Source organism: Megalops cyprinoides, chromosome 11 (assembly GCF_013368585.1).
Source record: "Megalops cyprinoides isolate fMegCyp1 chromosome 11, fMegCyp1.pri, whole genome shotgun sequence".
In the NCBI taxonomy this organism is placed as follows: Eukaryota; Metazoa; Chordata; class Actinopteri; order Elopiformes; family Megalopidae; genus Megalops; species Megalops cyprinoides.
The window spans coordinates 12585690-12601752 of NC_050593.1; the positions used below are offsets into that span (position 1 = coordinate 12585690).

The following is a 16063-nucleotide window of genomic DNA, read 5'->3' on the forward strand; positions in this document are numbered from 1 at the left end:
CGAGTTTCCCTTCGAGCAGGACTGGGAAAAAACCTGGGACGCTCGTAGCCCAGCAGCATGTGTGTGCCGCTTCCCGTGTCTCCATGCCTTTCTTAAAGGGATCTAATGGAAATGCATTCTTTTGCTGGATTCCTGTGAATAAGGCTGTTCCTCTTTCTTTTTTTTTTTCCTTTTTTTGGCCCAGAGAAGGATGGGAAATGTTCCCCTGGGGAGAGACATATTGAGAAAATGGCTTCCTGGAAAAAAAGCAAACTCTGTGCCAATAAAATCATCTCAGATGAAATCACATAGAGGGGGCAGGTTTTACTGTAGTAGTAAGTTTGAGTGCCCCTGGGAGGGGTGTAGCCGAGCCGTGGCAGAGGAAATGGGGGTGGGGGGGCTCGGAACGGCCGGCTGACTCCATCGATGTCTCCTCCCTTCATGCTCGCCTGAGTCCACAGCTTAATTCTCCACCGTTTAGCATCAGCTGATTTCCCCGGTCCTGCTCCATTTGGATCGTCTCCCCGCTGCAGTGTAATTGCGGGACAGCCTTGCGGGCACGCTTTACCCTGCCCTCTCCTGCAAGAGGCAGGAGTTATACCTCGCAAACTGCGCATATTAATGCAGATCCCGAGACGGCGGGGAGGTGGGGTCGGGGGGGATGGGTTCCCGGCGAAAATCAAAGGGAGCGTGGTGAGGTTTTAAAATGCCGTCATTGGCGGGGGTGCGGACGAACCCGAGCCGCTCGTTTTCGCTGGGCTCCGCATTGCCATTGTAATCACGACTTAAACAAGCTAATGATGCTGGAGCAACACTGTCTCGAAACCTCCTTTAATTCAGTCTCCGAAGGATTCCTGCTTAATTACCATCTTTCATGCACTCGCTGCGGAGGTGTGGGGATATCCGCCCACAGGGATGAGTCTATGAAGATGTAGTGGCTTCATCGCGTTTCTTAATACTTCATCATATCTCTTAATACTGAAGTGCTGTTCCCGTAAGACTCGCGTGACCGTGGTTAATGCCTCTTGCCTCAGTGCATCTGATTTGCTGTGGTGTGGAGTGCGAGCACTGGCCTTTTCGCCTTTGACAGTGCCACCTGTGGCGGCCACACCACGACCCTTTCCTGAATTTTGACTCATTGTGTTTTTTTTCTCTTTTAAAATGTGCTTGTCATTATGTATATGCATGTGTGTACTGAAGTGTGTATATGCTCATTGTTTTCTTTCGTCTTTGTTAGCTTGATGCAAAAAAGCATGCCCTTGTTCTCCCAAATCTCATGGCAAACACTGTACATGTTGTTTGAGTCACTTGGCTTAGATAAGAGAATACTGCTGCTAATTCTGCTAATACAAGTAATGCTACTGCTTACACTAATACTGCTAATATTAATCATGTCAGCTTTCAGTGAGTGCTAATATACAAAGCTGAACCCATAACAACTTTGAGTTTGGAACACACAAGTTACATTTTGTCCCTCTGAACACAACTGAGCAAAAGTTGTTCAAGTTTGAAGAGTTCACAGGAGTGGTTGTAGAATGCAAAAAAGGTGATTAACGCAAACCAACACAAATACAACGTTGTCGCAGTCCCATTTTTAAATTAGGGAGTTATCCATGACGTACGTGCACACTGACGTACATGAGTTGTAGATTTTATATTTAAGCTGCAGCCGGCATGAGCTGGTATTACCTTGAGATGTGTTACGTCTGTGGAAAACTTTGATGTTTTTTAGCCCAGAATAACTCCCTGTAATTCCTCAAGAACCTTTGTTCAAAATCAATGACGTGACTGATTCGCATGGGGTTAAATCACAGGCGTCAGTCTTTTTCATGTTGTTCTGTTAAAAACGAAACAAAACAAATTATTTTATTTATTGGGCTCATACTGCTGTAGCCCTGTTCCTGTATAGAATGTAATCCCCCTGTTCACCATTATGGGGCGATGTCTTTAAAGCCCCGTCTCTGTCTTCCTTCCACACAGTCAGAGCTGTGATTGGCTACCAGACATCCGATTCCCCCCCTCCTCCCACCAGGGGAGAAATGACCTGCTTGTTGAGTCACTGTGTCTGCATGGTCAATTATGCCTTTTAATGGCTTTTTAACTTGATTTCTGTCTGCACACGGACAAGTGGCTAACTCACTTACTGCGCGGCATGAAGTGTCTTTATTTTCCTGCTGATTTTCATAATGCATGAGCTTCCATATGGCTGAGCTCCGCCAACGCTTCTTTCCTTTTTCTCTCCTCTTTGCCCACCGCTTCCTGTCTCCTGCTCCTGCCAGCCGAAGCCAAAGGTCAGTATATGTATTTGATTCAATTTTTTTCACCCACACCTACCCTGTTTGATGTGTCTGGCTGTGTGTTTTTCACCCACACCTGGTGCCCTTTGATGTGTCTACCCGTGTGTGTTTCACCCACACCCCTGCCCTTCGACAGGTCTGTCTGTGTGTTTTCACCCACACCTACCCGTTTGATGTTTATATACCTGTGTGTTTTCACCCACACCTACCCCGTTTGATGTTTATATACCTGTGTGTTTTCACCCACACCTACCCCGTTTGATGTTTATATACCTGTGTGTTTTCACCCACACCTACCCCGTTTGATGTTTATATACCTGTGTGTTTTCACCCACACCTACCCCGTTTGATGTTTATATACCTGTGTGTTTTCACCCACACCTACCCCGTTTGATGTTTATATACCTGTGTGTTTTCACCCACACCTACCCCGTTTGATGTTTATATACCTGTGTGTTTTCACCCACACCTACCCCGTTTGATGTTTATATACCTGTGTGTTTTCACCCACACCTACCCCGTTTGATGTTTATATACCTGTGTGTTTTCACCCACACCTACCCCGTTTGATGTTTATATACCTGTGTGTTTTCACCCACACCTACCCCGTTTGATGTTTATATACCTGTGTGTTTTCACCAACACCTACCCCGTTTGATGTTTATATACCTGTGTGTTTTCACCCACACCTACCCCGTTTGATGTTTATATACCTGTGTGTTTTCACCCACACCTACCCCGTTTGATGTTTATATACCTGTGTGTTTTCACCAACACCTATGGTGTTTGATTTTTACCTGTGCCTGTTTTTCAGTAGAGTTACAGGACTCCCATGCTCTGTCTGCAGCTTCTGGAGGGCACAGTCTTATTTCACACCACCCCCTCTGCCTCCATGGAAAAGGTGTTTAATGTGAAGTCATGCCACAGAGCATCTCTGGGGGATTCGCCCCCGGTGTTATGCTGGGATGGGCAGCTGTGGTGCTTGTGTGTGGGCCCTCTGCAGATGTAGCGTTACCTCTCACTTTACCAACTGAATTAAACATGGAAATGCCAAACGAGCTAACTTAATACACAGATGAGTCCAGAGATTTAAAGTAACGCAACTAGTGTCAGTACAGGCTCCCTCTAGTGGCCCTCTTTATGACCCTACGCCTGTAGTTTTGCATGCTGTCAGTGGACATTAACAGGCTTGGGTACTGTAGGTTCCAGCTGTTGAAGAGGCTAGAACAAAGGCCTTCCACCTCCTCATATGAGAATTTGAATGTAGAAGGGTTTCTTTGTTCCCGGGATGTACTGCTCAATAGCCAGAGAAACATACTGGTAATCAGAAACGCTGTACTAAGGCAAATGCTATGTTGCATGTGGAGGTTAATGATTCAAGCTGAGCAATACTGAACCGAAGCAGAACAAACCCAGCGTGCTCTCCCTCAGGACTCTAATCACTGCACAGTTCACATGTACTCAGTCGAAGCTCTCTCCATGTTGAGTGTTGGCTGAAATAAGCTGGGGCTGCCACATCCGCCAAACAGATCCATTACATACTGTGAGAGAGGCCCAGTTCATGTGCTGGTTCTTCCATGACCGTCCTGCTGCTTGTGACCCAGCCTCCTGTATTACGCTGCTCATTGCTCCAAGGCGCACATTTGCCGGCAAGGGGTCACTCATGACAGCTGCAGATTTTGTATTGTGTGTCCAGAATGGCATACAAGCAAGCAGTTCAGAGCAGGGCTGGACCAGTGAGAATTTTCTTCTAGTACGCTAATCAGAGGAAGACTCAATAGAAGCCCGACTATCACAGGCAGGAAGAAATTTGCTTAGCTGCACTGGGGGCAGTGTTGAACACACCGTAGACTACAGTGAAATAACGGTGCGTGTGTTACGATGCAAGGTGTGGTGCTTTTACCGTTTCAGTCACAGCGTATGATTGGTTGCTTCGGAGGACTTAGTCATTAGGATTGGCCCCACACGGTAGGACAGGGGTGGTGAACTCAATTCCTGCAGGGCTGGTGTAAGTGCTGGTTTTTGTTCCATCCAATTACCCTGGCTTAATTAGTCCAATTAGTCAGTCAGCTGAATGCATTTATGCTGATCCGTTTTCCAAAATACTCCGCGGTGGAATATTTCCGTACGGGGCGCACGTGAAGTCTTCAGCTGTAATGTATCATTTTATCAAAGTACGCCACACTGAGTAAATGATTAGGCTCAATTAAGAAATTAAGAGCAGACATTGGGGGAAAAAACCAACACACACCAGCCCTCTGGGACTTTAGTTTGATACCCCGGAAGAAGCATTATTCCTGAGTCTAACGCTCCAAAACTCCAGCGTGCAGCTACATGCAGCAACATTAAATAGGTCTCAAGAGACTCAAGAAGAGCAGTATTCATTTGTTGCTCATGTATTGTGCCGCATTGTCATTAAATGCAGGATATGTGAAATTACAAGATTTACCCCATAAACTGTATCCCAATAGTGTGTACCTGCGCCTTAGCCTGTGTTAACCAGACACAGACAGAGGTGTGGTCTTCCGCACCTGTGTGTCTGCCCTGCTGGTGCACTGTGGTGAACTGTGCTGTAGCCTGTGCTCACCTGACAGCCTCAGCCTTAGTCCTCCATGCCTTTTGTTGTCTTAGATTATAAGTTAAGGAGAAGAGGAGTGCCTGCAATTCGATCGGCAGCCGTTTCCAAGGTAATCTGATTATCTCTGGCTAGTGAATGCACATCATGGAAATGTCACCATCAGTCCCCGGTGCCAGTACTGGCCAATCAGTGCAGAGGGTACGCGGGTCAGACGAGTAATTATCCCGGAGCCCCAAAGGGTTTTCATATGCATATTACTGTTTTTGTCCTGCGTGTTTTTAATAATCCTGTTTTATAGGCAGTGGTATTGATTGCAGGAGCCCCGCTGAACGTTCCCCCCTGTTCGGCGCTGCTCAGAGATTTCGCCGTAATTGAAAGGGCTCAGAAACAAAACAAAAGTGAATCCTCGGCACGTGCAGAACAAACAGCCTCGGCTCCCCGGAGCCCGGCTTAGACCTGTGGCGGTTCAATCGCGGCAACAGTGAGCGGGCTTCGCACTCGAGCCTCGAGGCTCGCGGCTCGCGGCGCACAGCGGAGGGGCCGAGGAGCTGGGGGGGGGGAGAGGGCCCTCGCCGGGCCCCGCGTCCTGCCGCCCTCCGAATCTCCAAACGACCGAAGAGGCACTGCACAGGCGCTCCTCTGTAAAACACCCAAGATCGTAATTATCGCGGCGAAGGGGTGAATCCAAACTGCCACATTACCGCAGGTGTCATGCTTAGAGTTAAAGTCACTGGGCTTTTAAATAAAAGGTATGAGGTCCTAATGGTGGAATGTATGAAAACAGTCTTACCCTAATGGGTCCAAAATTATTTAACAGCATTATTAAGGCAGAGTACTTTCACAGCTGTGTTGTCCACAATAGCACAGGGTATTGCGATAGAGCACATCTTTAACCGCAGTAGTGAAGCAGAGGCATTTTGGGTGGTTATCTTTCCATTTATTTTATTTGCGTTCTGTAAGAAGGACATGGCTAACCCGTTATCTGATAAAGCAGTACGTAGGTTGAATACCTGATGGTGCATTTCAACACAATTTGAAGTTGATGGATGGTATTTGCTGCTGAAGTCTTGAGAGTATGTTGATGGCTGTCAAGCAGCTAGGTCAAAACAACTTTACCTGCCTTCTGTGCCGCTCCAAGTCCCTTGCTAATGAGGCGAGAACAACCAGTACCCCAAACTTTCTATGGTTGCTTGCCTCGCAAGGCAACAGATTGGCAGGCAAAGGTAGCGTCTCTTTTATTCACAGATCTTCTAACATTATGTGCAAATAAAAGAAAATACAATGTTAACAGCAAAATGGTATCGATCTAAGATGGATGTATTAGTTTAGCAACAAAGCTCGGTGCCTGCAACATAAAGCCTGTAAGTGGAGCTGGTGTTGAATTTTTATATGGCGAGGAGAGATACTGTGAGGTTTCAGTAGTCTGGTCATGTTTCGCGTGACTCCTGGGCCGTATGTGGATTCTCCTTGATTTGAATGTGCTGTGGTTATTGAGCCCGTGTTCTCGCCGCGGACCTGTGCGTTAATCTGACTGCATCGAGTGCGGAGGAATCGGTTTACCTGAAGGGCCCAGGGGGGGGAGACGGAGTGTCGACGTGGAGCGTGGGGCCGCATGCGAGAGACCGCCTTCCAGGGCCACGTCTCCGGTGGCGTCGAGGAGCGGTGGCGGCGGCAGGGGTCAGGGAGGCGGCGACGGCGGAATGCCAAGGAGGGAGGCGCCGTCGGAGCCGCGACCGCGGAAGCCCGCGCCGCTGACTGACAGGCAGAAGTTAAAAGGGCCTCCGTGCAATTTCAGGAGGGAGCCTTTGAAAAAACATTTGATCCAATCCAGATAGAGCATTTCACCGAGGTTGGGAGGGGGGCGCCAAGGACGATTTAATACATGTCACCAATTAATTTCAAGCCGCATTAAAATGAAATCAGAGAAAGATGTAAATTAAACGGCTTTTGAATCAGACCCGTAATTAAGGACTTGAAGAGAAGTGGTCTTTGACGAGGTTGTCTGTCAGAAGTTAGGAGTCAAGTGCCTTGTGTGCAGCTAACAGCTCCTTTACTTAATTAAAACGCCATTGTGAGACTCTAACGGTTTAAAGATTGGGGTGCGCATTGAAAAGTTGCACTGATCTCATTGTAACTTGCTGGAGTGCGGCACACCTCTGTGGATAAATGGAGCAGAGTGCGGACATAAAGTTCACCGTAGCGGAAGTCTAACATGAGAGATGCGCTACGTCGCTACAATGAGGCTCTCGGCTCATTAGCGGCGTGCCCATAAGGTGGCTGCCGCGTGTGCGGCAACAGCGGGCAGAAACGAGGAGCGGCTCGGCTCTCAAATGCCAAAATACTTGTTAGGGAGCTGCGTGTAGTGTGACGTGAATGAGGAGTATTTCGGAGATGTAGAAAGCCATCTGTTTACATTTACACTTCAGACATTTATTAAAAGAAATATTCAAAGGGCACAGCAAGAAATATCAGGCGCAGTAGGAAGCAACAAGCAAATGTTAGAGCTGGCATGAACTGAATCAGCAAGCACCAAGACCAGCACAGCCACAGAAAAGGGCAGGGAGAACACCAAGGGGAATTTGGAATACCAATATTATGTATGTCTTATGCACATGCATGTACGGCACTGGCATACATACACACATGGGCGTAAATTACGGGGGGGATGGGGGGTTGTAACCCCCCAAATAATCATATTCATGGAGACCTCAAACCCCTCAATGTTCAACCCAAAGTTACGCCCTTGCATACACATCTACGTGCACAGACATTTTTATATATTTATTTTTCTAAAAATAACATTGATATATTAATTGTTGTATGTATTGGTATATATCAGGAATAGTATATACTTAAGCTGTTCATGTACAGATGCAATGAAGATTCAAGGCTTTTACCTTAATATTGATTCAAGAAAATAAGAATTTCCGCATGTGGAAGAAGTAGCCTGAATTCTTGTCGCAGCTGAGTGTTGAATGTTGTTGTAAGCAGAAGGAACACATAGGTTACCCACCTGCCTTAAGGGACGAGGTCAGAGGTCAGTTTATCAGGCAGAATTTTGTTCTATAAGATGGTGTTTCTCATGGAGGCTGGCTCCATGTGCAGATGTCTGCTTTGTGCCTCTGATTAAATCTGAAGGTAAGCTGCCAGACTGACAGATAGTGAAGAAAAACAGGTTTGAAAAAGGAAAAAAAAAAGTGTCATGTATTTTAACTGCGCTCTGTACAGTCAATATGGCGCTATTTAAAATAATGAAAAGTTGAACGTGAAGGAAATGCCCTGAACAGCACATTCCCAGGCATCCAGCTATCCACAGTATATTTATCAGATGTCAAGGTGTTGAATGGGAAGGCTGGAATTAAGGTTCTGTCAGCAGAAAGTGTAGTTTTGAGATATCAGCCTGGGAGGTTTTCAAATCACATAGCATTGTTTTGTATCACATCTGTGTCAGTTTTAACGCGCTGTAAAAAGATATTTTCATGTGTTTAAACTGTCTGGGAGCAAGAGCGTTTTTCAAAGAGCATAGCTGGGGTAACTCATTTCTTATTTTTACAGAAATGTCAGATGGAACCCTGTAATTCCAAGGCCTGGATGTGTAAAAATGGTAAAAATGTGAATGTCAGTGTGTGAGTAGTGAAGCGAATCCCATGAGGTGGAGGAAGAGCGGAGGATTCGGGCACACAGGCTACCCGTTCCCCAAGCAGAGTCTGGAAACGGACACTTTGTGTCCCTAAAGCGGCCCAACTTTTCTTTCCTCCCTCTTTTCTTTATTTTTCTTTTGGCATGAGTAGAGTGCCACTGATGAGACTCAGCATCAGACGAGGCGGTGGTAGCTCGTGCCAGAGCTCCCTGAACCATAATGAGAGGAGCCCGAGCTTGTTCTTCAATCAGACAGAAGAGCTTGGCGGGGGGTTGGGGGGCGGGGGTGGTGTATGATGAGAAATGACCACTCTGCTGGTTCCAACAGCAGTTTACCAGAAATGATGGGGGCGGGGGGGGTGATGTTATCAATTTGCGGATAAGCCATGGTTTCGAGGGGGATCAATACTGCTATCTGAATGGGCTGTGTAGATTGTGCCAGCTTCCTATATGGCGGGGGGAGGGGGTGGCGATGTGGGAGAAGTGGTGGGCAGGGAGATTTTGGCTGTGAGCAGTGTTTAGGGGAAGGCATTTAATTTAAAATGTGAGAATGGGATTATCAGTATTGATCAAAAATTTTGCTTTATAGTGTTGGTGCAAATTAGACAGATTGACAGTGAAAGCCTGAAAACATAAGTCAGTAAGTGGAGACAGATTTTCCAAACCTACTTTTTCTTCCTTTATTATTTTGTAGAGTGGTGGTAGTTAAAATAAAGAACAAACAGGCAAAACAAAGCAAGCAGAGAGTAAAATCCAAATTCCGAAAAGTGCTGCAATCCTCCTCAGTCCCTTGAGACCCACTTAAAGATAATTTGTGTCAACAAATAAAGACCAGCCGGGAGGTTTAGGAAAACAATTTAATGTTGCTGCAGCTAGCGGGCAGACGGTTAGAAACTCCAGGGCAGAGCTTCAAAGATGCCTCTCTCGGCACTGAGCGGTTTCTCTGCGGTTTCCAAGTGCAGTCGGAGCGCTGAACCCAGATCCCGCCGTCACAGGAAGGCGAGATGGTGTGGAGGCCTGAGGGCGTGGGGCAGAGGCTGTGCATTCACTAACCCTGGCTATGATGGAGTGGCAGCCTCACTGACATCAGAGCTGCTTTGGAGGGAAAATGAAGAAGAGCAGCGGATTCATCTGTTATCGACCAGCATACTGTAATGGCTTCGTACACATTCACATTTTGCATTGAATTGAATATGGCTTTTCACGTCCCTTTTTGTCCTAAATATGGCATTTTCCAGCACTTGCTACAGTATCTGAATCTGCTTTCGGATTACCCCTGCGTGGAGCAGTCATTGAGTGCAACTGTTAATAGGACTTAGTTGTTAAACCTGGCTTGGTTGTGACTGTGAACAGGTATACAGGTAGCTGAAATGGATGAAGATGCCTTATGCTGAACTATACAAGATATATTACACAACAGTTTAATATGGCTGCAGCTACAGCTCTACAGCGATAGAATAATTTCTTTGCTGTAGAAGTTTTCACATGCACTTCATTTCATATCCTGATAATGAAAAACAAAGAAGAAATGAATAAAAATACTGTCTTGTATGAAGAAAGTAGCTAGCTAGCATAGCTACATTTTTACATATTTTGCATGTTTAAACAGTGTACATACTATAACTGTTGACAGTGTAAGGTTTGTACATCTGTTGTCAAAATGTGACTTGCCTCAGCATTTGGAATTGAAGCCCTCAATCTACAATGACCTATGAGTTTTGCCTTCTCACCACTCTCTTGATGACTTTTATAGAGTCAAATACAGGATCACTTAAAATGGTGATATTGCATTTGACATTACTAACACACAGAGATGTAGCGAATACAGCTACTTAAAATGGTCATGGATATGTGTGAGTAACTTCAAGGTAGTGATTTCATGCATTCCCTGTTATGGGAATAATTGTGTTTTGTGACAAAATGATTTGACAATGTTTTACAAATTGCAGTCGGGCTCATCAATTCTGTTGGCACTGTCTTTTTTTGGTTTTGGTTGAGTATTGCAGACTGTTGGCATGGTTTAGGTCTTTGTCTTGTTTGGTTGTGTCTGATTATTGTTGTACAACCGTTGGCGCTGTCTAGGTCTTTGTCTTGTTTGGTTGGGCTCCTGTTTAGTTTGTCTTGGATGAATTGCTGTTTTTTTTTCCCATTCTCCCCAAGCGGTGGGATTTTTATGCTCTCGCCTGGACCTTTTTCATCTTCGTTTTACTGTAGATGTAGAGGAACAGATAATGGGACTATGAATTTTTAGCGCACTTTAGCATGCGCAGAAGTGCTCCGAATTCCCACATTAGATGTCCCACTTAACTGTGACATTTAATTTCACCCAGGGAAGCTCAGTAATGGAATTGTTTATTAGATGGCACCACTAAGATGGATTTCTCACACACAAGGTTGAGGCCCTTCCTCCTTTTCTCCAGGTAGCCTTTAAATTGGATGCTGTTGTACAGGGGTATGGTTTTATTTCCCTTTGGCTTAGCGGATGTGGTGCTGCATCAGTAATGCCACATCACTGAGTCAGGGAAAAAAAGGGCCTAATCTTTCTGGTTGCAAGGCTCTGTCCCCTCTTTGTCCTCTAAAAAAAAAAAAGCTCCCTTAATTTTGTTCTGGTTTGGCATTGGAGGCTGAATTCAAAGTTGTGTACCGAAATGGTAATGAGAAATGGGGAAAAAACGAGTGGAATCGGCGAAATGGGAAAAACGAGTGGCGTCGGAGACTGCACGTGCTCGCCTCTTTGATTCATCGCCAGACCCTGGTGGAAGAGCGTCGCTCCTACACCCCCTTAACACACAGTGACACACGGACGTACGGACTCGAATGCGGCGCCCCAGGCCCCGGATCCCTTCACACGCCGCGCCCCATGTTCACAAGAGGAGGTGCAGATGGCGGCCGAGGTTCATTAATGTGCGGGGACACGCCTTGTCATCCATGTGAGGGGTCACCTCTGTTCCGCGCCTGTCCAGCTAGTGTCTGAATCAATTAGAGCAGGGCCAGCGCCCCCCCCCCCCCTCCTCCTGCAAGCCCGGCGGTGAGGGGAGAGCACTCTAATGAAAGTGCACCCGGGCCTGTTGATTAAGGTTAAACAGATACATTGAGGAAGCCCTTATCTGCTCCGCTTCCCCCGCTTACAAACGTGGCTTCTGCCCCGTGGAGAAAGGGAATACGGGCTGACTGACAGCCCACGGCTGAGGAAATGAGACGGCGCTCATGTGGCTGGACAGTCACTTTGTTTGTGGTTGCATTAAACAAAGATCGGTCAGTATGCTAATGGAGCCGCGTTTGGCCTGGCTGCTTTGGACTAAATCACTTATTCATTGAAAGGAAGTAATCTAAATCTGGTGACTTTAATGTTTGCAGAATATGTTATTCTCCTAAGGTATTCCTTTGTGTTCATCTGAATATTCAGCTGAGAAAGTACCACAAGTTGAAGTAAACTGTACAGGTAGCGCCTTTTAAAGAATCTCTCTCTGGTCACCATCACATTTACTTTACCTGTTTCTGCCCTTTTTCATTTCAGTGTCAATCAGTCAATCAGGCGGTCAACTTTTATTTGTGTTAGTGCATTTTGACAATGGAAATTGTTACGTGTTGAACATAGAGAGCACTGCATTTTCCAAAGGGAATCAAAAGAAGGGAAAACCCAGGGCCAATTGTGGGGGAAACTGTAATAGTCATTCCTTAACCCTGTGAAAAGGTGGCTGATAGACTCCTGGAAAACAATAGAGAACACTAAAAATGTAACAGTGGAATTTAATGAAAAAGGCATCAGTTGATTGCGTCAGTTTGAGTTCATGGGCAGCGTGGTAGACAGGTGGCCTTGGGCAGGCCAACAGTGGGTGTCCTCCATCTAGCAGAAACCAGGGCAGGGACATCATGAGTTATACAGCTCAGCAATGGTCCAGGCAGCTTGTCCATTGAGGCCAGTAAATGCTAATCAGCAGGGGGTGGGGGCGCACACATACTTGTTGCTCAGATGGCATGAGGGATGGAGCGAGAGAGGGAATGGGAGAGGGAGGGAGAGAGGGAGAGTAGTGATTGGATGACCATGCAATTTGGGTGCAGTACGTAATGTAGCAGTGCGTCACTGTAGCCTCAGCAAAGATAAACTATGGCGGCACATAAAAGGAGGTGAGCAATAAGGTTAGGGCCTTATGTCTCAAAAAGAAGATAAAGTGCCAATTTAAAGATGATAATTCGTTGTAGACAGAATACCCAGTGATTTTTTTTTTTTCCCCACAAGGTGAACATTCACTTTTTTTCAATAATGTTTTTTTTTCCTTTAGGCCAGGGAAAACCAGTTTCCTCCCCCCCCCCCATTTTTCCACACCAGATGTGATGAGTAGCACCAGCGGATTTGTGCGTTTATTCTTTCGTTTTCGCTCACCGTCAGTGGGGTTGGGGGCGGGCGGTGAACAAAAGCAATCCTTTCACTTCCACAAAAGCAATTCCACATGCAGTGCCTGTATTTTTAGCAAAGATATAACTGACCATTTTGCGCAATTGAGTTTGTAGCAATTCCCAAACAATTGAACATATCAACTTATTTCAAGTATGGCAATCGGTGAGTCTATCTCAAGCACCGCGTCGTCGTCAGAGGATGTTTTCAAACGCCGCGTTGGTTGTTTGGCCATTTTCAAAGGCTGCGTTGGTACATTTGGACATTTCAGACGCTGCAATTGTACCTTTGGGCATTTCCAAATGCTTAATTGGTAACTTTAGGTGTTTTAAAACTCTGAATGGATGGCTTTGGGGCGGTTCCAAAGTCTGTGATGATAGCTTTGGGTGTTTTCAGGCTGTGCAGTGATAGCTTTGGGTGTCTCCAAACTCTGCGGTGATAGCTTTGAGCGGTTTCAGGGCTTTGCATTGATGGCTTTTGGCGTTTCCAAATTCTGTGTTAGCGCCTGAGGGAGTTTCCAAACAACGCTAAGCTCAAGCCCCTGGCCTCTTCACCCCTTTTCCTGCCAGAGAAGAATAAGCACAAAGTGCTGGTCAGAGACTACAGACAGACTGCTCAGCCACACATTTCGGAGGTGTGCCGTAACGTTTCTCTGTGTCTGCAGAGAGGCAGGAGAGCCATGCCCGGTGCTAGCGTAACCCCTGTCGGTACTTCATCAGAATGAAAGGCAAACACGTCAAGAGTATTATTAGCACCTTTAATGCCCTCAGCCTGCAGGTTTACTTTTAGGAATCCAAGGGATAATGGATCTTACCATATTCATTAGATCTGGGAAGACAAATGAGTACTTTACTGAGAGCATGGTGTGTGTTTATTACACTTATGAGTTTATACACAGCATGTATGTGTGCGTGTGTATGTATATATAGAGAGAGAGACACACACAGAGACAGAGAGAGAGAGATCAAATAGAAGAAGGATGCTTTCTTTTGCCCTTGATCTATTCCCATCAATGTGCAGTTTTCCATGCCTGTTTTTATTGTGTACAGATGTGCTATTCAGGTCAGACAACTAGGGCACCCTTCCTTCTCTGAAGCACTTAAGACTACATCAAAGGGGAGAGGAGAGAATGGCGGCCAAATATGTTTTAATCAACGGGATTTTGTAACCTTGATGAAGTTATCGGGTTCTGGCGGAAAGTTAAATTCGGTGTGGAATGGCTTTTGAACTCATAGCCTTAAAATAGATGAAAAATTAGTTCAGGTTTTTTTTTTTTTTTTTTGATCTCCCAGGTATGTAAGATAGTCAGGTCAGTGTTTCCTGTTGAAAGCGGTTAGCTAAGGTGGTGAAATTGTGGGGCAGTGAAGTTACTGAGTGGAAGTAGGTTTGCTGAATGCTGTTTAACAGGCCCGGAGAAGGGGGGGTTCATGTATTAAGGCATGCTTGAAGGCAAGTAGTTTTTCATCCAAATTCAGTTATGATATCCATTGCTGATATTACTATTTTCATAAAAGCATATGTAGTTGGGGAACCTTGTTTTGTTAAAGAATGGCCACCCATAGTGCATGAGCAACAGTCAGCTCACTTGACTCAGATTGGCTGAGTCTGTTTACCTGAAGCTTCTTAGCCACTCAGAGTGGGAATGTTTGTGTTGCTTTGTGTAAAAAAAAAAAAAATGAAACCATCATCTTGCTTTACATTTTTTTTACGTTGTATACTTTATATTCTTAATTATGAATCTGCCATTCCTCGTGATTGAATTTCTTGTGGAGGTGGGTCCCCTTGGCAGACCAGAATGTACCTGTATGGGCCAAAGGAAAGAGGTGCCCTGCAGTGGCGTGTGTGATGTCACGGCTGTCCTCAAGCTCTGAGCTCTTTGGCTCGGACAGCGTGTGGTTGTGCTTATGAGGCTTGAGCACTCTCTGCCTCTGAAAGCGCAGTCAGCTGCTGTGCGCCTTTATTCACACATTACACTGCTGTAAATCTGATTGCTACAGCAGGGTATGCCTGCCAGCCTACGCTGATTATGTGAATGCCAGGAGCAGTCCTTTTGAAATATAGATAAATGAAATCAATTTCTCTTTATTGACTAATGCGGGCTGATCACTTGCCAGGAAAGGAGACCTTAATGAACTGAAAAGTCACTTTTTTTTTTTTTTTTTTTTTTTAGTTTGAAGCAAACCGAACAAAGCGGCACTAGTTCTTCTTTGGTTCACATCGGCTGCAGTGCTGGAGTCAGGCTGGCTCATTACACACCTTTTCAAATTAAGCATCGTCAGCACTACTAAATATATTATTAAGCACAGGTGACCACAGTGGCCAGTTTATCTGTGTTTAATAACCATGCATTCGCTAGAGCTATCAAAAGGAGTGAGTTTCCTTCAACCAGAAGTTGCTTGGATCTGCTTAGGGAACATTATGTAACTCTCGATCAGACTGGAAGCGCTGTTCCAGTTTGGGAGTGTCAATTATGTGTGGTGCTCTTAGTTGTAAGTGGCTTTACATAATGTTTTATTTTTTCATCAAGCTGAATGAGAAATAACTATCTCTGATAAGTTCACTTGTTACTGCCGGTGACAGCGCCAGCCTAGTTCCAGCTCTAAAATGCAAAAGGGTCACAATTAACTGGTGTGGTTCTAGCTCTACAATGGAACAAGGATATGATGAGCCAGTCTGGTTCCAGCTCTTCAGTGGAGATGGGATATCATGAACCAGTCAGGTACCAGCTCTACAGCGGAAAAGAACAAACCAATGATGAAACGATGAAACATTCTGGTTCAAGCTCTTCAGTGGATAAGGAGAATCATGAACCACCCAGGTTCCAGAGCTACAGTAGGAAAGGGTAACTATTTCCAGCTCTGCTGTGTGTTGGGGAGTATAATAAACCGGCCTGGTTGTAGTGCTACAGTGGAAATATGATGTGTATAGTGGACAAAGGTGTCCTGACGCACAAAGCAGCCTTTGATCCTGTGCACGGTGCGGCAGCCTGTGTGAGAGAGAGGAGTGCCACAGAGGCAATAGCACAGCCTTTCTGTATTAATCTGCTTGTCAGATTTAAAGCCCAAATCAATACTAAGCCATGTCTCCCAAGAGGCTGGATTAAAACACTTCCACGTAGTGTGTCTGCAGTCACTCAGAGTCCATGGAAGGGGATTGCCGGCTTTTTTTTTGGGG

At 45.6% G+C, this 16063-nt stretch overlaps 1 protein-coding gene across 1 annotated transcript in view; it reads left to right on the forward strand.

Annotated features, from left to right (window-relative positions):
- The window catches only part of LOC118785859 (protein diaphanous homolog 3-like), a 287218-nt gene that overhangs the window by 131349 nt on the left and 139806 nt on the right, over window positions 1-16063 (forward strand). The window contains exon 18 of the mRNA XM_036540806.1: window positions 2265-2270. Coding sequence (XP_036396699.1) covers window positions 2265-2270 — 6 coding nt within the window. The remainder of the gene's footprint in view (window positions 1-2264; window positions 2271-16063) is intronic.